At 44.6% G+C, this 22,946-nt stretch overlaps 1 protein-coding gene across 1 annotated transcript; it reads left to right on the top strand.

Annotated features, from left to right (window-relative positions):
• Nucleotides 1–5,627: 5,627 nt before the first annotated feature.
• On the top strand, nucleotides 5,628–10,922 carry POLR3D (RNA polymerase III subunit D). The gene is made up of 9 exons (XM_030312425.2): nucleotides 5,628–5,766; nucleotides 5,973–6,142; nucleotides 7,099–7,142; nucleotides 8,022–8,173; nucleotides 8,333–8,457; nucleotides 8,640–8,808; nucleotides 9,181–9,446; nucleotides 9,875–10,027; nucleotides 10,128–10,922. Exons 2-9 carry the CDS (start codon nucleotides 5,978–5,980, stop codon nucleotides 10,248–10,250), a joined length of 1,197 nt encoding a protein of 398 aa, XP_030168285.1. The 5' UTR covers nucleotides 5,628–5,766; nucleotides 5,973–5,977; the 3' UTR covers nucleotides 10,251–10,922.
• The last annotated feature ends 12,024 nt before the right edge of the window (nucleotides 10,923–22,946 follow it).

Here is a 22,946-nt window from a genome sequence, read left to right as displayed (position 1 = left end):
TTAAGCGGCTGTCTTTGGCCCAGGTCATGACCTCGTGGTTCCTGAGTCCGTGTTTCAGATTCTGTGTCTCCCTCCCTCCCCTCCTCTCTCTCTCTCTCTGCCCCTACACCTCTCTCTCTCTCTCTCTCTCTCTCTCTCTCCCTCAAAAATAAATAAACATTAAAAAAAATGGTTTTATGTAGTTGAGGAACATCAAAAGTTTGGGTGTGAGGGGCACCTGGCTGGCTCAGTTGGTAGAGCATGGGACTCTTGATCTTGGAGTCATGAGTTCAAGCCCCATGTTGGGTGTAAAGATTACTTAAATAAAAATAAAATTTAGGGGCACCTGGGTGGCTCAGCTGGCTGAGCATCCGACATCGGCTCAGGTCACGATCTCACGGTTTGTGGGTTCGAGCCCAGCATCTGGCTCCATGCTGATAGCTCAGATACTAGAGCTTTGGATTGTGTCTGCCTCTCTCTCTGCCCCTCCTTCACTTGTGTTCTGCCTCTTTCTGTCAAAAATAAATCAACATTTAAAAAATAATAATAAATAAACATTAAAAAATTTGGGTGTGGACACAGGTTTGAGATGGCTCGCAGATATGCAGGTGGAAGGGTGGGCTAGGCAGAGATGCACATCTGGAGTTCAGAGAGGTCCATGCTGAGATAAGCAGTGGGGAGTCATCAGCATTTATCACAGGGGTTGAAGCTGAGAAACTGAACCATTGCCAAAAGAGTAAGTATAGAGAAAAAAGGGACGGGGTCTGAGGACTGAATCCTGAGCTCTCCAATGCACAGAGGTCAAAGACCTGAGGACGAACCAGCAAATAATGGTCTGCAAAATGATGCAAACAAATCAGGGTAAATTACTCATAGAGAACATGCAATGGCTTGAACTCGGATAGCATCTTCATACCACACGTTCCTTTTATTCTACACACATCCAAAACAGTTTCCTATTCATTTAGTATTTCCAATGCCCACCGAGAATTCATAGAAATAGGCTTTTGACAGAATGTTTATACCTTCTGAATTCTGCGTTAGACCAAAAAAACTGTATTTGCTCTTGAGTTTATTAATTTCATTAAGTTATCAGAAAAGAATGAGATTATTGCCTTTACTATGAAATTGGTAGAAATAAAATGTTATTAATAAGATCGCTAGAACCACAGATGCAATGACATGGGGTTCAGCTGGTAACGATTTACAAGTTTCTTTTGAGGCTAGATAAAAGAATGTACACTCTTTTTTTTTTTTTAATTTTTTTTTTCAACGTTTATTTATTTTTTGGGGACACAGAGAGACAGAGCATGAACGGGGGAGGGGCAGAGAGAGAGGGAGACACAGAATCGGAAACAGGCTCCAGGCTCTGAGCCATCAGCCCAGAGCCTGACGCGGGGCTCGAACTCACGGACCGCGAGATCGTGACCTGGCTGAAGTCGGACGCCCAACCGACTGCGCCACCCAGGCGCCCCTAGGAATGTACACTCTTTGAAAGAAAATGGAGAGGGAGGTGTTAGAGTAAATAAAGAAAGGAGAATGGTGCCAAAAGTATATTAGTCTAATTAGAGGGAACACTGGAGAATATTCTTAATGAGAAATTACAGTAATTGTTGTTAGGAAGCAAGCCCCAAAATATTAAAGATAGAAGGCTTTCTTCTCTTGTCCTGTTGGGGTGAAAAATTTTGTGGAAATCCAATCAGCATTGCAGGAAGGAAACTGGTTAAATTATGGTGCAAGATAACAATGTGGAGTACTATTTAGCCATTAAAAACTATAAGGTAGGGGTGCTAGGTGGCTCAGTCCATTGAGCATCCAACTCTTGGTTCCAGCTCAGATCATGATCCCAGGGTTGTGGGATTAAGCCCCATGTCGGGCTCTGCACTGAATGTGGAACCTGCTTGAGAGTCTGTCTCCCTCTCTTTCTCTCTTTCTCCCTCTGCCCCTCTACCCCACGTGCACTGGCTCTCTTTCTCTCTCCCTCGCTCTCTAAAATAAAAAATATTACAATTTAGAATATTCAGTAACTCAAAAAATGTTTATAATATATTGTTAAGATGGAAAAAAAAGCAGCTTTTAGAACCATATGTAAAACACCTCAATTTTAAAAAATCTACATGCATAGGGACATCTGGGTGGCTTGATAGGTTTGGCATCCAACTTGGGCTCAGGTCATGACCTCACGGTTTGTGGGTTTAAGCCCCACGTTGGGCTCTCTGCTGTCAGCACAGAGCCACTTTAGATCCTCTCTCTCCCTCTCTCTCTGCTCCTCCCCCACTCTCACTTTTTCTCTCTCTAATATAAAATAATAAAAACATTTTAAAAATCTATATGCATAGAAAAACAACTTTGTTTTATTACTACAAGTAATAAATACTTGTTTTAATACTTCAAGTGTATAACAGATGACTTTCATTTTCTTCTGGGTGCTTGTTAAAATTTTCCAAATTTTCTGCAATGAATAAGTATCTTTGTAAAAAACAAAACAAGAAACAAAAAACCTAGGAGATACTAAAAGGTCTGTGACCTCAGAGCCCAGAGAAATCAAAGCAACTTCATCTAGTGCTCTAGTCAGAAGGTAAAGGCTACTGTGTATAGCTCTATAGGAGACAGGAAGAGTCTTCCTTTGGTTGGGTTTAGTTATCATAAAACCAATATGTAGAAAAGAAGTTGAAAAAAGTCTGGTTAGAAACTGACATAAAAAATATTAATTTAATATTAACATATTGAGAAATTGGCAAAAAAGTTTAAAATCTTAAGAGCCCATACTCAAAAGGCTCCTGGGTGGCTCAGTCAATTGAGCATCCGACTTAGGCTCAGGCTCATGGTTCATGAGTTCGAGCCCTGCATCAGGCTCACTGCTGTCAGCCTGTTAGCGCAGAGCCCGCTTTGGATCCTATGTCCCACTCTTTCTGTGCCTCTACCTCTGTTCGTGCTCTCTCTCTCAAAAAATAAATAAAACATTTTTTTAAAAGTATGTCGCAAAACATTACATATGTTATGTACTCTACATTCCTAGTGGTAATGCATATTAGCATGACCCTTTTTAAAAAAATTTTTTTTTAACATTTATTTATTTTTGAGACAGAGAGAGACAGAGCATGAACAGGGGAAGGTCAGAGAGAGAGGGAGACACAGAATCCAAAGCAGGCTCCAGGATCTGAGCTGTCAGCATGGAGCCCGACGCGGGGCTCGAACTCACATACCGCGAGATCATGACCTGAGCCGAAGTCGGATGCTCAACCGACTGAACCACCCAGGCGCCCCAGCATGACCCTCTTTGAAAACAATTCAGCAATACAGATGAAGAACTATAAAATGTACAATGTTCAAAATGGTATAGCCATTGTGGAAATAGTTTGGCAGTTTCTTATAAAACTAAGCATATGCTACCATTCAACCAAACAATTGCACTCATGGGCATTTATCTCAGAGAAATGAAAATTTTTATTTATTTACTTACTTATTTTTTGAGGGAGAAAGCATGAGCAGTGAAGGGGCAGAGAAAGAGGGGACAGAGGATCCAAAGTCAGCTCTGTGCTGCAGCAGTGAGCCTGATGTAGGGTTTGAACCCATGAACCATGAGGTCGTGACCTGAGCTGAAGTCTGATGCTCAATTGGCTGAGCCACCCAGGTGCCCCTTAATGTGTGTGTGTGTTGTTGTTGTTGTTTTTGAAAATTTATGTTTATATAAAAACCTGTACATATGTGTTCACAGCAGCATTATTTGTAATAGCCAAAAACCAGAAACAACCCAGATGTCCTTCAAAGAGCAAATAGTTAGGGGCACCTGGGTGACTCAGTCGTTTAAGTGTCTGACTTCAGCTCAGGTCATGATCTCACAGTTAGTGGGTTCGAGTCCCGTGTCAGGCTCTGTGCTGACAACTCAAGAGCCTGGAGCCTGCTTCAGATTCTGTCTCCCTCCCTTTCTGCCCCTCCCCCACTCATGTTCTGTCTCTCAAGAATAAAAAAAAAACATTAAAAAACTTTTTTAAAAAGAGCAAATGGTTAAACAAACCATATATACTCAGCAATAGAAAGGAACGAACTAGTGATACATGCAACAATTTGGGTAATCTCCAGGGAATTATGCTGAGTGAAAAAAGCCATCCCCAGAAGTCACATACCATATGATTCCATTTTTGAAGGAGTTCTACTTTTGAAATAACAAAAGTATAAAAGTGAAGAACAGATTAGTGTGGGCAGAAGGAGGGAGGTGTGGCTATAAAAAGGCAACAAAAAGGGCTCCTTGGAGTGACGGAAATGTCTTATATTTCCACTGTATCAATGTCAATATTCTGGTTGTGATATTGTACTATAGTTTTGCGGTATGTTTCTATTGGGGGAAACCTGAGACCTCTGTTATTATTTCTTAAAACCACATGTATACCTACTATCTCAATTTGTTTTGTTTTTTTTTTTAAAAGAGTACATCTTATTTTGGCCAGTTATCACAAGTCTGAAAAGTTGTCCTACGGAGGGGTGCCTGGGTGGCTCAATTGGTTAAGCATAGGACTCTTGATTTCAGCTCAGGTCCTGATCTCCAGCTGTGTGCTGACAGCACAGGGCCTGACTGGGATTCTCTCCTTCTCCCTCTCCCTCTGCCTCTCCCCTGCTTCAGCTCTCTTCCTCTTAAAATAAGTAAATAAACATTAAAAAAAAAAGCTAGTCCTACGAATATAATCCAAAAGAAGAAAAAAACATTAGATGCACCAGATGTTCACCACAGCATTATTTACGGGAGTGGGGGTGGGGGGCAACCTAAGCGTCCAAATAGGAAAATAGGCAAATCATGACATAGCCATTGAGAATTACATCAGTTATTTGATGCAGCAACAAAGAAATGTTATTTCAAAAGGAAGGATTCAAAATTGTAGTACAATATGACAGCTCTATGAAAGGGACTGTAATATTTTACAGAAGTTTTAAAAGTAGTATTCTATGTGGAATTGTAGCAGAAATGTTTTCCTTCCCTCAAACTTTCCGCAGTATTAAGTGATTTTTACATGGTTTGGGGGTGGGGAGAAGAACAGTAAAGGCATTTTTTTATGTTAAATTACAAATGCTGGAATCATCATAAAAGTTCTTTAAATTCTTGCCTCCCAGTCGATCAACCTTCGTTTTTCAGGTTCCGGGCTTGGAACAAGAGTCCGCCACAGCTGCCCTAGCGAGGCGCCCACAGCCCCACTACAGGACCCCACCAGGAATCCAGGGAAGGGACACCCCCCAAGCGAGGGCGAGGCCGGAGCCCAGAGTACAATGACCACTCCAAGGTCATCATCGAGCCCGCAGCCGCAACTCGGCCGGACTCAGGGATCCTCAACTCTGAGTCCGGATCTCGCTCTCGGCCCCTCGCCCTGTCCGGAGCCGCGACCCCACTGCTCCCAGAGGCTCCGCCACGGCAAATCCCCATATTGGGTCGTGCCGTGCCAAGACCCCCGGACCCCGAGCTGGACGCGTCTACCCACTCGCCGCTGGCCAAGACCCCCGAACGCGGCACCGCAGGGTAACCTACACCCCTCTTCCTTTTTCGCCCTCTCAACCCAGCTTTTCCCGACTCCGGGAAGAACCGGGAAGAGAAGGCGGAGGGGAGCGAGGCGCCGCCGGATAAATACTGTGGCCTGGCCCCGCCCATCGACCTCACTTCCGCCCCGCGGCAAGATGGCGGCGCCCGGACCCTGCCACGCAGACTTCCGCCGGGCGGAGAGACTCAGGGCCGGCTGCGGGGTGCGTCGGCGGTGAAGTCGGGACGCGCCTGGTGTGGAGCCACAGCTCGGGGGCGCTGGGGTGCGTCTCAGCCTCGTGCCTGACCCGGGTCCTGGGCAGAGGGCTAGCCAAGCTCTCTAAGTGGGTGGTCCGGGGAGTCTTGCCACGTGGAAAGGGAGGGACGCACTGACTGGGGGGCGGGTGGCCACGTGGGCAGGGTTCCGCCCAGGGTCCGCGTGTCCGCCCCCTCGAGTGACTTTGCTGCCCCTTTCATCCTCTTCTCCCAGGCAACATGTCGCAAGGAAACGCCGCAGGCGAGCCGAGTGGTCCGGGAGGGCCCCGACCCCTCCTCTCTGGGGCCCGGGGGCTTATCGGGCGGAGGCCGGCCCCTCCACTTACCCCAGGTCGTCTTCCCTCCATCCGCTCCAGGGACCTCACCCTCGGAGGAGTTAAGAAGGTACCCGATGGCACCTTTCTAAAGAAACCCAACTACCTTGAATTCCAGGACCTGGGGTTCTACCGATGTTCACGGAGGGCCTGCCTTGTGCCAGGCGTGGCTTTGGGCCTAACAAATCTTGTCCCCAGACTTTGGCCAACAAATTCAAGGGAGCCTGCCCTACCTTTAAGTCTAGATACAGGGTACAAGATGTTGACGTGTTTCTCAGAGATGGCTGAAGGGCCGAGAATCCTAACTAGTTCCCAAGCAACTTGAGCATTGTTTATTTACCTTTTTTCTATGTTTTAGACACCTTTAAGAAACCATGGAAGCCAGCAGGCATAAATTTTGCCTGCAGTTTTAGAGTTCTGAATTGGCCGTGGATCCTAAGGGGCAAATTTTTATCTAGAGTGTAATGAATCCTAGGCACAGCATAAGAGGCTCTGTGACCTTTTCTGTTGTGTTTATGACTGTAGATATAGGGATACCCCTGAAATTGGGGGGTGGGGTGGATAACAAGCATAAAGCAGCCAGTGTTTGAAGACTTGTTTGCATTGGGAAATGCTGGTGGCAGTCTAAGGCTATCATCCATTTGTGAGTGCTGGCCTACTTCCTACTTGAGCCTTGCTGCTAGACCTCTTTCCTGTGATACTCAATGGTTTCTATAGCTGTTTGAGGACAAGAAGTGAGATTAGATAAATAAGTTTTAGAAATCCCGAGGGCTCTCTTTTCAGAGGGCAGAAGCTGAGGCTGCTAGCTTAATGGTTTTTGGTATCCTGTTCCGTAAGCCCACTGTTACCATGACATGCTGTTCTTCCCTCTTAAGTACACGTATGTCTCTGTAAATCACTGGCAACAGCGTGGAATGTAGAGTGGTAGTCTTGGTCCATACAAGATGCCCTTTGAGAGTTGTCATTTTTCTCTGTACTTTGGGATCAGAACTTACCAAATCAGTGACTCCCATATTTTACTTTCAGAAAACCTTCACCCCAAATATCATCAGTCGGAAAATCAAGGAAGAGTAAGTAGCTGGGCCTTCTAAAAACTTTCCCCTTATTTACTTGCTCTGAATTTCGGTCTTTTGGGAAATAACTAGGTATGTTATTTCCTCAGACATCTAAATGTGCATATTTAGTTTTTTTCACTAGTGATTTTCAACCCTGGCTCCAGGTGATTCTAATGTGCAAGTTTTAAAAAAATATTGATGCCTGGGGTGCCTGGGTGGCTCAGTCGGTTAAGCGTCCGACTTCGGCTCAGGTCATGATCTCGCGGTCCATGAGTTCGAGCCCCGCGTCGGGCTCTGTGCTGACAGCTCAGAGCCTGGAGCCTGTTTCAGATTCTGTGTCTCCCTCTCTCTGACCCTCCCCGTTCATGCTCTGTCTCTCTCTGTCCCAAAAATAAATAAACGTTAAAAAAAAAAAAATTAAAAAAAATAAATAAATAAAAAAATATTGATGCCTAGAAATCCATTTCTAGAAATGGTGATTTAACTTTTTTGCAATGCAACAGTGATTATTTTTTTACAGCTGGAGTTGAGAGCCATTAGTTTAGACGAAGATGTATCAGGTTTTCACTTATGTTCTTTTGTATTACAACCTTTTGCTTTCAGGCAATTGTAAAAAGTCCACATTGGGGGCAGTCTCTGTAATTCAGCGTTTGAGTTATAATTCTAATACAATTCTTCTCAAGCAAGAAGGTAAAGCAAAGCAAACTGAAAGGACGCTGCCCCATCAGGTAGAAAAGGTGCTAGCTAAACTTAGTATTGGGTTCTGTTTCTGATACAGTTACTGGCTCTCTACTTATCCACTCAGGTGGAGGAGCAGAGTGGTGTGAGGAAGTAAGACCAATTCTTTGAGGTGGAGTGAATGAGTGGTTTTCCTTAATCCATTTTCTTTTCTAGGCCCAAGGAAGAAGTAACCATCAAGAAGGAGAAGCGTGACAGGGATAGAGACCGGCAGCGAGAGGGGCATGGACGGGGGCGGGGCCGCCCAGAAGTGATCCAGTCCCACTCCATCTTTGAGCAGGGCCCAGCTGAAATGATGAAGAAAAAGGGTACCAAGCTGCTGGGGTTCCGGGAGGAAGGAATCAGTGGATTTCAGTTCAGACTGCCTGAGAGAAGGGCAAGGGCAGTAAAATTACCTTGCTCCCAGTTTAGTTTTCCTTGCTGTTGGCCTCTTCCGTACCCTTGGTGAACTGAGTGATTTCCTGCAGGGAACTGGGATAAGACAGTGGATGTGTCAGACATGGGGCCCTCTCATATCATCAACATCAAAAAAGAGAAGAGGGAGACAGATGAAGAAACGAAACAGATCCTGCGCATGCTGGAGAAGGACGATGTAGGTACCGGCAGACTGGGAGGAATGGGCTTCTGGGGGGCCGAGCTTGGTGGCAGAACTCTCTGATGTCCTGGAAGCCTGTGAGCAGGAGGAATCTTCAGTTAGAAAAGGCTGAGGTGGGCTGCAGTCCACCTGTGTGTATGCTAGCCAGACCACGTGACCCCCTGTCTCTTCTCTGGTAGTTCATCGATGACCCTGGGCTGAGGAATGACACTCGAAACATGCCTGTTCAGCTGCCGCTGGCTCACTCAGGATGGCTTTTCAAGGAAGAGAATGAAGAACCAGATGTTAAGCCTTGGCTGGGTGGCCCCAAGGAAGAGGACATGGAGGTGGATGTACCTGCTGTGAGAGGTACTCTGTGTCCATTAACGTCTCATCTCCTTTCCTGTGGATGCCCCCCCCTCACCTGAATCCTCCCTAGGAATGAACCTCCCAGACTAATAAGCAGATCCCCCTCCCCCACGTTCTAGCTGTAAAATACATGACCTTACAGAGACTGTAAGTTCTCACTCGCAGAGGGTTCATGCTGCCATGGATCTGTGGGTCAGCCTCAGATAATCCTTTTTAGGTAAGTCATACAACTCCTGGGTCCTTCTTCATAACCATAACCCTCCAGCTTCCTAGCTGAGTGACAGTGAAGCAGACAAGGATGAAGGGATGGGTACAATGAGAGGACGTAGAGGGTGGCCACTTGATAGCTCTTCCATTTGTTATCTTGGGCAGTGAAAGAGGAGCCCCGGGATGAGGAGGAGGAGGCCAAGATGAAGGTTCCTCCCAGAACAGCCAGAAAGACCCCAAGCCTTCCAAAGGACGTATCTGTGGCAGAGCTGCTCAGGGAGCTGAGCCTCACCCAGGATGAAGAGTTGCTGTTTCTTCAGCTGCCAGACACACTCCCTGGTCAGCCGCCTACCCAGGACATCAAGCCTATCAAGACCGAAGTGCAGAGCGAGGATGGACAGATGGTGGTTATAAAGCAGGAGAAAGACAGGGTATGCTCAGGAGTGAGTTCTGTGAAAATGCGGGGGGACCAGGAAGGGAAACAGCAACCTGTTGGGGAAGCAAAAGTGTGCCACCCAAGCTGAAATGCCAAAATAATACACATTTGTTCTTTCTACCCATGAGGGGCTTGGGGCTTTGTACTTCAACCCCAATTACACGTGTTTACTTTTTACAATGAAATATTTTAAACATGTACAAATGAGAAAATGTCAGCAATTATGAATATTTTGTCCATTCGTTCATCTGTTTGCTTTGGGTTTTGTCGTTCAGCCAACGACAGGCAGCCTTGGGAAAAGGCCTTCTTGAGGAGCTCATTCTAACCTTTGCTGCTGCTGCCTTCCTTTAGAAAAGGTTTCATCCATGAAGGATGGAGGAAGTGGCTCCTTACCCAGTGTCCATCTCCTGATTCTCTCCACAGGAAGCCAGGCTGGCAGAGAATGCTTGTACCCTGGCTGACCTGACAGAGGGTCAGGTTGGCAAGCTGCTCATCCGCAAGTCAGGGAAGGTGCAGCTCCTCCTGGGCAAGGTGACTCTAGATGTAACGATGGGAACCACCTGCTCCTTTCTGCAGGTGAGAGCCTGTAGGGGTTGGGGATTATCACATGAGAATCATAGGACTGAGTAATGAGCTGTTTGGTTTGTTTCTCCTCACTGTCTCTGTTGGTTGGCAGGAGCTGGTGTCCGTGGGCCTTGGAGACAGTAGGACGGGTGAGATGACAGTCCTGGGACACATAAAGCACAAACTTGTATGTTCCCCCGATTTTGAGTCCCTCTTGGATCACAAACACCGGTAAAATGAGCAGATGGAGGATGATGGTGACTGTGCCCACGGCTGCTGCCTGCTCCAGACGTTTTGTTCTCAAATCTGTGCGACCCAGAAGGGGCCTGTTTAGCCCACCCACTCCAGCCTTTGGCGGCCATTGTCCCAGTTTTCCCCATAGGGCCCACGTGGCTCCCTCCCACAGCAGCTGTGAATGGCACAGTGGCCTTCCCACAGCATGGATCCTGCACATCCTCGCTGCTGGGGGGCTTGTCCCTTCTATTTATTTTTGTATTTATGTCTTATCTCTTCAAATGACTGCACCCTCCCCTGGTAGAGAGGGGAGGGTCTGTGGGAAAGCCCAGTCTCCTTCTCTTGCTGACTGTCTTGTTCTCAGGGTAGGAAGCGTAAAGACTGCTGCTGCTTTTGCTCCCTCCTCCTTCCCAAGAAACAGTGTTGGAGAGAGAGCAGGGAATTTTTGAGTCTGGGACTCAGTGTGCAGTCCCAGTTCCATCAGTTACTAGCTGTATGACCTTGGACAAACTACCTAACCTTTCTGAGCCTCATACTCCTCATAGGACAAAAATGAGGATAATACCTACCTCACAGGGTTGGTGTGAGGATTAAATGGAATGTTGTAGATGAAAATTCCTTGCACAAGGCCAGATATACACAGTAGGCACTCAATAAATGTTAGTTTCCCTTCCCTTTGCCTGAGTCTGTTTTCAAACAAAATAGAGGTTTCAAGAATCTGTTGAGAGAAGTGAATAGAGCTGCTGTATCTCTGCCTTCTTGGTGCACCTCCCATCCCCCCCAGGCCCTGAGGCTCTCAAGGTATAGGTTCAGGCCCTTCTCTGCCCATTTTCTCCTGAGCAGTTAAGTGCTGCCTGTTCACTGTGGTGAGTTGCAAGCCAAAGGTTCTACCAGAGGTGAAGTCAGAGACTCCTCCCAGCTCTCTACACTTGCCTTTGGGTGACATCATGGTCCCGGGACTCCTTCCTTCTATCCCTCAACTCCTCTCCCCTATCCCCCCAACTCCTCCAATAAGTAGCAGTACTCTTTTGACTTCCATTTAAATATTTCCCAACAGAATCCTGTGACCACTCAGAATTATAACCACACTCAAATACTGCTAAAGAACAACCTCTGATAAGACAGAAATTAGGATTTATTGAAGATCCGCCTCTTTGACACTTGACAGATGACCTCCCACTTCAAAGCTTTGAATTTGAGAGGCCCCCCTCTACCTCCTGTCCTACCATCACCAGATCTGCATCTCAATCCCAGCTGGCCACAATGGCCTTTGAGTTCATGGGTCTGTGATCTTGTTTCTTGTACCAGGTCATTACACTCTTGAACCTCCAGTTTCTGGAGGAGCAGCTTCTCTTCCCTTGTCCACAGGCTGGGTTTTTTCCCTGGTTCAGTGGTAGGAGACATCTTTGGGATTAGGGAAGGCTGCTCACAGCAGTGTCTGTGGTTGTTAGATGCTGATGTCACAGCTCCCTGTTCACTGTAGTGAGGTGCTAGCTATAGGCTATACCAGAGGTAAAGTCAGAGACTCCTTCCAGCACCCTACAGTTACCCTTGGGTGACATCATGGTCCCAAGTTGAGAGCTTAGCCAACCACCTCTGAAACAGCGATGGACCACACAGGCTCATAAAAGTGCCTCCTCCTGACTTTAATGTGGTCCCAGAGGTTTTGGATGGATATACATTCCTTTGGTCTCACCTTTCTGTCCCTCAAGTCTGTTTTTTATTCATGACAGCTGGGGTTTTCCTGTCCTGAGCCCCTCAAACTGCCTAGCCAGCAGGTATGAGGGGTGATTGAACATTGCCCCTTCTGTAGCTAAGAGGTCACATGAGCTCTGTTGGTAGTGTTGCTCTGGTGTCTTCATTATAAGGGACAGAAGTCTTCTGTGGAGGCATATACCATGAAAGTTCTGTTTTGTCTAACGCTGAGTTTTTGTTCTCTGGGCTTCAGTGCTGTCTTTTAGATAGCTAATGCACTGCCAGTGGGCCTCTTGTAATGCTGTTTCTCTTCTGTTTCTTTGGTTCAAAAAATCTTCTGCTTTTTTGGGCTAACTCAAAGGCCCTGCCTCCTTAGCTGTTTGGTATCTTGCAGTCTTTAGCTCTTTGACTTCTAAGAAAGCTTGAGGAAGAGTGTGTACCACTTTCACATTATTCATTTCAAGTATCTTAGCGATTGAATATTATGGTCCTGCATCAGAGTCCCCGTGACCTGTCTCTATATCCCTGGTGTACAGATTGGAGGTCATCAGTGAAAGTGTGGAAAAAGATGAAGCAAGTCTGTTTTTTTTTAATTTTAGAGAGCATGTGCAAGTGAGGGAGAGGGGCAGGGAGAGAGGGAGAATCCCAAGCAGACTCCACACTCAGCACAGAGCCCAACACAGGCCCAATCCCATGACCCTGGGATCATGACCTGAGCTGAAATCAAGAGTGGGACGCTCAACCAACTGAGCCACCCAGGCACGCCAGGTCTACTTTCTTTAAAAAAAAATTTTTTTTTTAATGTTTATTTATTTTTGAGAGAGCGCTAGCCGGGGAAGGAGAGAGAGAGAGGGAGACACAGGATCCCAAGCAGGCTCCAGGCTCTGAGCTGTCAGCACAGAGCCCAACATGGGGCTTGAACCCACGAACTGTGAGGTCATGACCTGAGCCAAAGTCAGACATTTAACCGACTAAGCCACCCAGGCGCCCCCCCAAGTCTACTTTCTTGACCAAGCCTCTGAAGTATACATTTCTACCAAGAAATACATGCAAATAAGGAGAGTAAAAAGCCTAGAGTCAAGTTCATAGGTGTGAGTGCAAATGCATGCAAATTTATTACTACCTGCATCTGCGTGTAGGCATTTTGTTACGATTCTAAAAGAGAGAGCTATAGACTTGTTCATTTTTTAACTGTAAGTGACACAGTGTAGGCTTTAGAGTCAGGGTTGGGTTTTAATTCAATTCCACCAGTAACTTTGGGGAAAATTGGTTACCCTTCCTAAGTTCAGTTTTACTCGCTTTCTATAAAAATGAGGTCATAGTAGACTTTTGATAGGGTTGTTTTTCAATTAGAGCGAACGTAAAGCGTTTATTTGTATATGTGCTGCTGAAGCGAGCACCATAAAGCATTTATTTGTTGCCAGACAGAAAAGTGTTTCTTGCAGAATGAGATTGGCACAAGTGTGACAGGAAACTGGGCGGACAGTGACATAAGCAATAAGGATGTTATCACCTGTAAGGAGAAGTCTAGAGATAAATGGCTCCAGACTTGGGCGGCAGCCAAAACGTTATCAAGATTTTTCTTAGATCCTTTGGTTTTGCTAGCCTCAGTACTGCAAAGTGGCTGCTATACAATGTCATTTCTTCAAATAACCGTCCAAAGACACAGCAAGAAGCAAAGTAAACAGCAGTAAAGGAACTTTCTCCTCATTATGCTCTTAGGGAGGAAGTTCCTTCAGAGGCCCAAAGAGACTTGCCCCTGTGTCTCTGACAGCTGGGCCACATAACTACCCTAGGATGGGGCACTGACCAAGAGGGATGGGTAGATCAGTTTGTCTCCTGGCCTTTGGCATCCTGTTACCTGAGACAGAGTTTTGTTAGTAGGGAAAAAACAGCAATGATAGAGTTGAAGTATATCTAGGTAGAATTTTTTAAATGTTTAATTACCTTTTCTTCTAAATAAACCAGTTTTAACATTTTTAGTACACGCTCTTTCAGACTCTAAAATTGTGTATATTCTGGATGATGATATAAACATTATACTGTCTTATGTGCATTATCTTGCTTGAAAGTATATATAGTTCTTTGTTAATAAACATCTTTTACTTAAGATACATCTGAGGTAGGGGAGCCTGGGAGGCTCCGTCAGTTAAGTGTCCGACTTCGCTCAGATCATGGTCTCATGGTTTGTGAGTTCATGGTTCTCTGCTGTCAGCGTGGAACCCACTTCAGATCCTGTGTCCCCTCTTTCTCTGCCCCTCCCCTGCTCGTGCTTTCTCTCTCTCTCTCAAAAATAAATAAACATTAAAAAAAAAAAAAAGCTATGCCTGAGCTAGCTGAACGAATTAAAGACAGGATCTTTTAATCCTAGACTACCCCTATGGTCCAGTTGAACTGATCACTTAACACTTGGCTCTTTAAAGGAAAAGAGGCTTAATTCTAAGGTATTATGCACAATTGCCTGTTCATCCTGTGCTTCCACCGCCATCCTAGTGCAAGACACTCACGGTTTGGGCTTTTGCCCTCTTCAGATGGCTGTAGCTAATGACAGATGTGGTATTAACAGCTCCTCTTGGACATGGTTCAGCTGCCAAAGTTCTCCAATAGAGGATAGGGACTGGAGTGCAGCTGGGTCTCAGGGTTATCCTCAGAAAAAATGGAGAGAGAATGCCAACTCTAGTAACTCCCTGTGTGGCCAACTTATGACTTCACTTTTCTGAAGCATTTCTTTCCTTCCCTTGTATTAGAGCAGTCATGAGTCCAACTCCACACGAACTGAAGCAGGGGTTGGGCTTTCTTCTATTTGTCTCATTTACATCTGAGATCTAGTCAGAAAAAATGTAGTCCTGATCATCATTGGCCTGACAACTGTATCTTGTGTGTTTTTCAGGGTTCAGTGGAAAAATAAAAAACATTCCAATTATTCTTTTTTTTTCCAATTTTTAGTTAACCTACAATACAATATTAGTTTCAAGAGTAGGATTCAGTGATTCATCACTTCCATACAACACCCAGTGCTCATCATAACAAGTGCCCTCTTTAATACCCATCACCCATCTAGTTCATCCCCTACCCACTTCCCTCTATCAACTCTTGGTTTGTTCTCTATCTGTAGGAGTCTTGTGGTTTGTTTCCCTCTTTCTTCCCCCCTCCACCCTTATGTTCATCTGTTTTCTTTCTTAGATTCCACGTATGAGTGAAATCATATGGTATTTGTCTTTCTCTGATTTATTTCACTTAGCATAATGTACTCTAGCTCCATCTATGTCATTGCAGATGGCAAGTTTTCATTCTTTTTGATGGCTGAGTAACATTCCATTGCATATTTACACCACGTTTTCTTTATCCATTCATCAGTCGATGGACATTTGGGCTCTCTTTTGGCTATTGTAGATAGTGCTGTAGATAAACATCAGGGTGCATGTACCCCTTAGAATCTGTATTTTTGTATCCTTTGGGTGAATACCTAGTAGTAGTGCAATTGCTGGATTGTAGAGTAGTTCTATTTTTAACTTTATGAGGAACCTCCATACTGTTCTTCAGAGTGGCTGCACCAATTTACATTCCCACCAACAGTGTAAGAGAATTCTCCTTTTTCTGTATCCTCACCAACACCTGTTGTTTCTTTTGTTGTTAATTTTAGCCATTCTGACCAGTGTGAGATGGTATCTCATCTTGGTTTTAATTTGTATTTCCCTGATGAGTGATGTTGAACATCTTTTCGTGTGTCTGTTGTCCATCCGGATGTCTTCTTTGGAAGAGTGTCTGTTCATGTGTTCTGCCCATTTCTTAACTGGATTATTTGTTTTTTGGGTGTTGAGTTTGCTAAGTTCTTTATAGATTTTGGATACTAACCCTTTATCAGATATGTCATTTGCAAATATCTTCTCCCATTCTGTAGCCTACCTTTTAGTTTTGTTGATTGTTTCCTTTGCTGTGCAGAAGCTTTTTCTTTTGATGAAGTCCCAACAGTTCATTTTTGCTTTCGTTTCCCTTGCCTCTGGCGATGTGTCCAGTAAGAAATTGCTTCAGCCAAGGTCAAAGAGGTTGCTGCCTGTGTTCTCCTCTAGGATTTTGATGGTTTCCTGTCTCAGATTTAGGTCTTTCACCCATTTTGAATTTATTGTTGTATAAACCATTCCAATTATTCTAAGCAGAAAAGTTTAATACAGGAAAATAAGTGTTTATATAGACTCATTGGAAAGCTGGAGGAGTAATAGGTTGGGCCTTCAGGAATCAGAACGCCAGAGAAGGGACCACCAGAGGAGCTACAGCCTCCACCATAGTCGAGAGGGTGGAGAATCTGGCCATAGAGCGGTTGAGTTACAGAACACACTGCATGCTGCATTCCAGTGATCACGAAATCCCCAGTCTCAATCACCTCTGAAGAGCCACAGAGAGAAAGACTGGACCCTGAAACACCTGCAGAAAAAAACCCACACAGATGGAGTGCCTCTGGGGTGCTAGATACAGTTGTAGCTTAGGATACATCAGTGTGAAACAGAAAGAACTCTGTCCTGCTGGAACTTTCATTTTGGTGAGGGAGACAGACAACAAGCATAAGTAAGTATGTTGCATGGTATTTGTAAGGTGACAAGTGCTTAGAAATTTTTTTAAAATGGTAAGGGGAATCTACAGGTGGCAGCTCAACACATTATAGGAAGTTGAGAAAGTGTCATTTGAGGATGTGAACTGGCAGGATCAGGGAGTGAGGACAGCTAGAATCAGCAACAGTAAAGGAGGCTGGCTAGAGCTGAAACCATGGGAGACCAGTGGAAGAGGAGTTGTGGGGTGTGCAGTCTAGGTCAGCCAGGGCTTTAGGCCACTGTAAGGAGTTTGGTTTTATCGTAAGTGAAATGGTTGGTTCACTGTGGCAAGTGTTGTCTAAGTTTTAAAAGGCTCACTTCAGCTGCTGTGTTGAGGCAAAGGTAGAAGCAGTGACACCAATTCATAGACTGCTCCAGTCATCCAGGCAGCAGATGGTTGTGGTGTGGACCAAGGTGGGAATAGCGGATGTGCCTGGAAGTACTTGGACTATAGATAGTTCTTTCAAAGGTAGAGCCAGCTTAGTCTGCTGATAGAGTAGATGTTAGGTGTGAGAGAAACAGAAGAATCAGACTCCACAGCTTTGGCATCAGAATACAGCCAAAGCAGTGTGAAGATGGCTTTCACTTCCCCCTTTAAGATCTCAATTGGTAGAATCTAATTCACATCCAGAACCCCAGCACAAGAGATTTGGGGAAATGTGGTATTCCCTTTCTAACCCCGGATAATCAGGTGGCACTTGAGTGCTGGTAAGCTGTATTTACCACAGTTGGCTTCAGGATCCAAAATTTAAAAAAAAAAATTGTTTAAGTTTTTTTATTTATATTTGAGAAAGAGACCACAAGTGGGGAAGGGGCAGAGACAGAGATGGAGACAGAGTCTGAAGCAGGCTCCAGGCTCTGAGCTGTCAGCACAGAGCCCAATGCGGGGCTCAAACCCATGAACCACGAGCTCATGACCTGAGCCAAAGTCGGATTCCTAACTGACTGAGTAACCCAGGTGCCCCAAGGACCCAAAATTTTAATAAAAGCTTTCTGTGACCATGCCATGCTGCCATCCAAAGTTAAAGTTCTCACTGATTCATTCCTTTAACACAGTATATTCCAAATGAAAACGCAGTTAGTACTTAAAACTAGCTGTACTGAGCATGGCTCTTAAACCTTTCCCCAGGGCAAGATAACCACAGGAATTCTTTTGCAAATGCCTCAATTATTTTCTTAGGATCCTTTTTTAAAAATGGCTTTGCTGAGCCAATTCTATAACATTTTTAAGGCTTTGATAAATACCTCCAGAGTACTCCTATCCATTCACATGCCCATTAGCAGTGTATAAGAGGAGGTCGCACACTTGTAAAGTTGAATGCATAGTCAAGATTCTGTGTTAAACTGTATAAATGTAGGAGGTGCCTGGGTGGCTCAGTTGGTTGGGCATCTGACTCTTGATCTCAGTTCAGGTCTTGATCTCAGGGTTGTGAGTTCAAACCCTGTGTTGAGCTCCATGCTAGGCATGAAGCCTACTTAAAAAACAAAAAACAAACAAACAAACAAAAAACAACTATATAAATGTTAAAAGATGCCAAGTAGCAGATCTGACCTGTACTCAACTGGCTGTCTGGATAGATAACTAATGTTCTTTCTCTCCCTCCATCAAACATCAGAGAGGGTTAATGTGGGAAGAATACACTGCTCCCACAATTGATTATATGCTCCCCAAAGTCGTGTTTTACTCAGCTCATTTTTGCCAGCTGTGTTCACTGTTGTAATTACGTAATTCAGTTAAGCGTTGTATAAACTAATAAAGTATGAGGGCTAAGAGAAAGTGTTTCTGATGAAAATAAGGTAAATGTGTAACTAAGTTTTACATAAACTGATAAAATATAAGCATTAAAACAAAATTCTTATTTCTAAACTAAGGTAACTGCTGTGGGAAGACTTAATAAAGGTGAGTCAATAAAAAGTGCTGTTGAATTAAGTGTAGGCAAGATAAATGTATAAGTGTCATGTTAAAATATTTAAAATAGCTATGCTTCTTTCATTAAAAATGTTGCCCAAAATATCAGTTAAGATTAGATCAGCTATGAGAAACAGAGCCCCCCCAAAACAGTAGTTTAAACAAAATTATATTTCTCACTTATAAAACTGTAAAGATGCACAGTCTGAGCTGGTATGGCAGCTCAGCTCCACAGAGTCCCAATGGCCTAGGGTTCCTCCAGCTTATGTCCCTATGGTGTCTAGGGTGTGGACCTCATCCTCATGTTCTCAGTTGAAGACCAGAGCTCTAGCCATTGCATCCCCACTCTAGGCAGCCAGATGAATGAAAAGTTCATACCCCCCACCCCTTGCCAGATGACAGGGTGTGTATCAGTTCTTTTAGGGAGGTTCCTGGGAGCTGTGTCATGATATTGATGATGATATACCTTTGTCCAGAAAGTAGAGACATAGTCACCCCTGGCCTTGAAGGAGGCTGAGAAATGTGGTCTTTGTCTTGAATGAGCATATACACTCCTAAAAGTCAAGGTTCCTGATCATGAAAGAAACAGCATATTGAGGAATGACAAACAGCCTCTGTCACATCTATTTAACTTACTTCAAGAATAACTGAACAACTGCTGGTCCCAATTGTGACAGAGAAGAACTGTGAAGGCACATCACTTGCATAAGCAAACCCTCAATTGTCTGTGTAGACATCATGCGTGGTTGTTATAACCACTTCCTTGCATACACTCTCAGTGCCCTTGCCCCTCTCTCCTGTCTTATTCATGGGACAAAATCCCACTTTTAGGTAAATGGAAAGCTCTACCTACTCTGCATTTCCCCTGAGGGCTGAAACTTGGCTGGAGAAACACCCAGCCAAGCTGATGATCTCACTTTTAGACCAACTTTCCTTGTCCACTTAACTTTCCTCACTCCCCAGAGAGGACCAGTGAATCCCTATTCCTGTGTCCTCAAACCTCCAGTACCTCTCCCCTTCTCACTCTTAGCTGATGACCCTGCCTCTTACTGCACTAAGAAAATAGAAGCACTCAGAACACGTATTCCCTCTACAGCATCTATGGGTCTGTTTGCATCTGTGTCCGGGTCTACAGACTCACCTCCTGTTACTAGGGATGAACTGTCTTGCTCCTCCCTGAGACCATACCCTTCACTGGGGCACTCAATTCCGTCTCCTCTTGCCTATTCCAAGGGTATTGCTCCAGCAACCCCCCTACACAATACCCCAATTCCCTTCTATTAGATCAGTTTCGGGGCACCTGGGTGGCTCAGTTGGTTAAGCGTCTGACTTCAGCTCAGGTCATGATCTCGTGGTTCATGAGTTCGAGCCCCATGTCTGGCTCTGTGCTGACAGCTCAGAGCCTGGAGCCTGCTTTAGATTCTGTGTCTCCCTCTCACTGCCCCTTTCCCGCTCACACTCTGTCTCTCTCAAAAATAAATAAGCATTAAAAAAATTTTAAAAAAACAGAGACCAGTTTCACAGGATACAAATAGGCTCTTACGGATCCATCTTGAAAACAACAAATTTTCCTTCAAGGTTGTGTTGGCCTCCAGTTAACCTTTTTCCTCTGCTTTCCTTTTCAGTAAAACTTCTTGAAAGAGTTGTCTTTACTTGTCTCCACTTGCTCTCATCCATTCCCTCTTGAATCAGCTCTTCTCAAAGTCACCAGTGACGTCTTTACCAAACTTAATAGTAAATTTGCAATCCTTAACTTGACTGAATCTGTTACCACATTTAACACAGTTGAGCACTCCTTCCTTCTTTATGTACCTTCTTTTCTTGGCTTTGGAGTCACTGCCCTAACTGTTCCTTCTTGTCTCATGTTGGATGTGCTCCTTACCCTTCCTAGTCCCTCCCTCACCATCTCCCCACCTCTAAACATGGGAGTGCCCAGGGTTCAGGCCTTAGAGGGTTTCTCCTGTCCTCTCATCCCCTCAGCAGTCACAGCCAGGATCATGGTTTGAACTATGTCTAGGACTTTTAATTATTATCACCAGTTGGATCTCTCCTGTCCCCCGGCCCTATATCCAACTGGCCACTCTCCCATTTCTTCTTGAATGTCTACTAGGCAACTCAACCCTAACTACCAAATTTGGGGAAATACAGGGACCCAAAAAACATTAAAATCACCCAAGAGAGTCCAGTCTGCAAAATCTTGATTGTGTCTACAGGACTCCATTTCTTCAACAAACTGTAAGGGAAAAAAGAGAGAAATGAAGGAGGACCCTATAGATTAACAGAAATGTAAGACAATTGTCAATCAGTTACAATCCTTAAGTGATACGGATTCTGAGAACTGCAGAAAACTCTCAGCATGAACACTCCCTTCAAACCCCTGCCCTAAGAGTCTTGACCAAATTTTAACTTGGCATGTAACATCTCAAGGCCTCATCCCTGAGACAACCCAGCGCCTTTTGAGTTCCTGTTTGGAAAAGCTCAGCACTGTCAAAACAAAAAACAACAACAACAAAAACTGCTGTTTGCTCCAGCTAACACCTGACGTCGGCCCCATCTCTTTTTCTTAGAGCACTCACTAAAAAGGGCTTACAACTGTGAATTCTTCCTCTGTCCCTTTGAGATGTATGTATATCTTCTATAACTCCCAACTCTGTCCCAAGGACCTGAAAGCCTTCCTTTGAAATATAATCAGGAAGGAGAGGGCTTCTGTCTCCCAGTCTCTGGGAGGATAGATTCCTAACTTCCATAATTGCCAGCTAACAGATACTGCTGACCTAATCACATTGACAGTGACCAACCCTTTGTAATTTTCAGCATGAGGCCCTGTTTTGCCCCTTTGCCTTCATTCTCCCTTTAAAATGCCAAGTTGCCTCTTCATAAATCAGAATGGAGCTCAGCTCTTTTCCCTGTTGTCAGTAGTTACTGAATAACTCTGTTTTCACTGCTTTAACTAATATCCAGCTTTATCATTGACATTTCTCACACATGTAAAAATAACTCATGAGGTAATCTGGTATGTCTATATGTCAACTAGATACTTGATAATATCAATAGTTGTTATTTTTGAAGCCGTGATAATAGTGTTGTGGTTATATTTTTCAAAATCATAATTAAAAAGAATTTCTCCAGAATGTTACCACTTCTCACCACACTTCCAATCTAGCATTCTCTCTTCTGGGATTTCATGATTACCTCCTAAACAATCCTCTTGCCTCTATACTGCCCCCCTGCCCCAGTCTGTTCTCAACACACAGCCAGAGAGATTCTGGTAAAATGTGCCATATCATGCCACTTTCCACCTCATTCAGAGTAAAAGCCAGGTCTGTTCAATCTACCAAGACCTCACGGGACCCTCACATGTCCTTCATGACCTCGTGTCCTACCCTCCCGGGTCACTCAACTCCAGCCGCACAGGCCTTGCCACTTTTGAAACAGAGCAGGCAGCCTCCAGCTTTAGGGTCTTTGCATTATTACCACCCCACCCCCCCAACCCCACCTAGAACCCACTTTCCTGGACATCTTCACATCTTGTTTTCTCATTCCTTCCGGTCTTTGAGACAACATAACCTGGTTGTGCTGCATAAATTAGTGAAGTCCCATCTCAGACACTCCTTATGCCCCTTTTCCTGCTTTTCTTTTTTCCATAACATTTACCGCCATCTGACATATTATTTTTTTGTTTGTTTGATATTCCCTCTAGAACATAAGCTATGTGACAGTAGAGACTGTTTTGCTCGTTAGTGTATCCCCAGAACTTGAAATAGTTCCTTGCACATAATAGGCACCAAATGAATGTTTGTTGAAACAATGAAGGGATGACTATCATTATGTAGGTTGTAAGTGTGTGCTAAAGAATTGATAACCATATTCCTGAGCAAGTGCAAAAAAGGACTTTTCAAGTCTCCTTTCTTCCTCCCAAGGGAAGAACGTTCCTCACTTTTCCAGAGAGAAGAAAGGATCTCATTGACCTTGTAGGCAGGGCTTTGGACCAATTCCGTGTACTGTTCTCATGGCTTTCACTGCTGAGTGTGTAACTGGCACTGGTGTTTTCCATGAATGTACTGTGAATGCTCATAAGTGCCCAAAGGGATTAGACCAGTCCGGAATGCTGAATCAGGGAACTGCTAGTATTTGGCGGGACATCATAACCTTAAGGCCCCTTTGAGCTAAAAATCTCTCTAAATGATCATTTTCCTGATTGATCATTTTCTAAGGAGGCTGCCTTCACCATGAGGCACCCCTTGTTGGGGGTGGAGGTGAGGGGTTTCCTCCCTAATGTGGCTAAGAGGTATACCTCTTTTGAAAAGCAGTTCTTGTCAAAGCTGAGCGCCTGAAGGTGCTAGAACACACACCGATGGCGGCCTCGTGACAACTAATAACTTGGGAAAGGGCCCGACAAGTCTCACTGTTGTGATGGAAATGGTGTATTTAAGTCTGCAGCTGCCTGGCCTCAATGGCATTTTCAGCTTTACATGAAGAAAACATCTATCCCTTTGGGGGAAATGTT

This window comes from Lynx canadensis, chromosome B1, assembly GCF_007474595.2.
Source record: "Lynx canadensis isolate LIC74 chromosome B1, mLynCan4.pri.v2, whole genome shotgun sequence".
Lineage (NCBI taxonomy): Eukaryota > Metazoa > Chordata > Mammalia > Carnivora > Felidae > Lynx > Lynx canadensis.
Note: the sequence above shows the minus strand (reverse complement) of the source record. Positions and strands in the feature narration are given on the sequence as shown.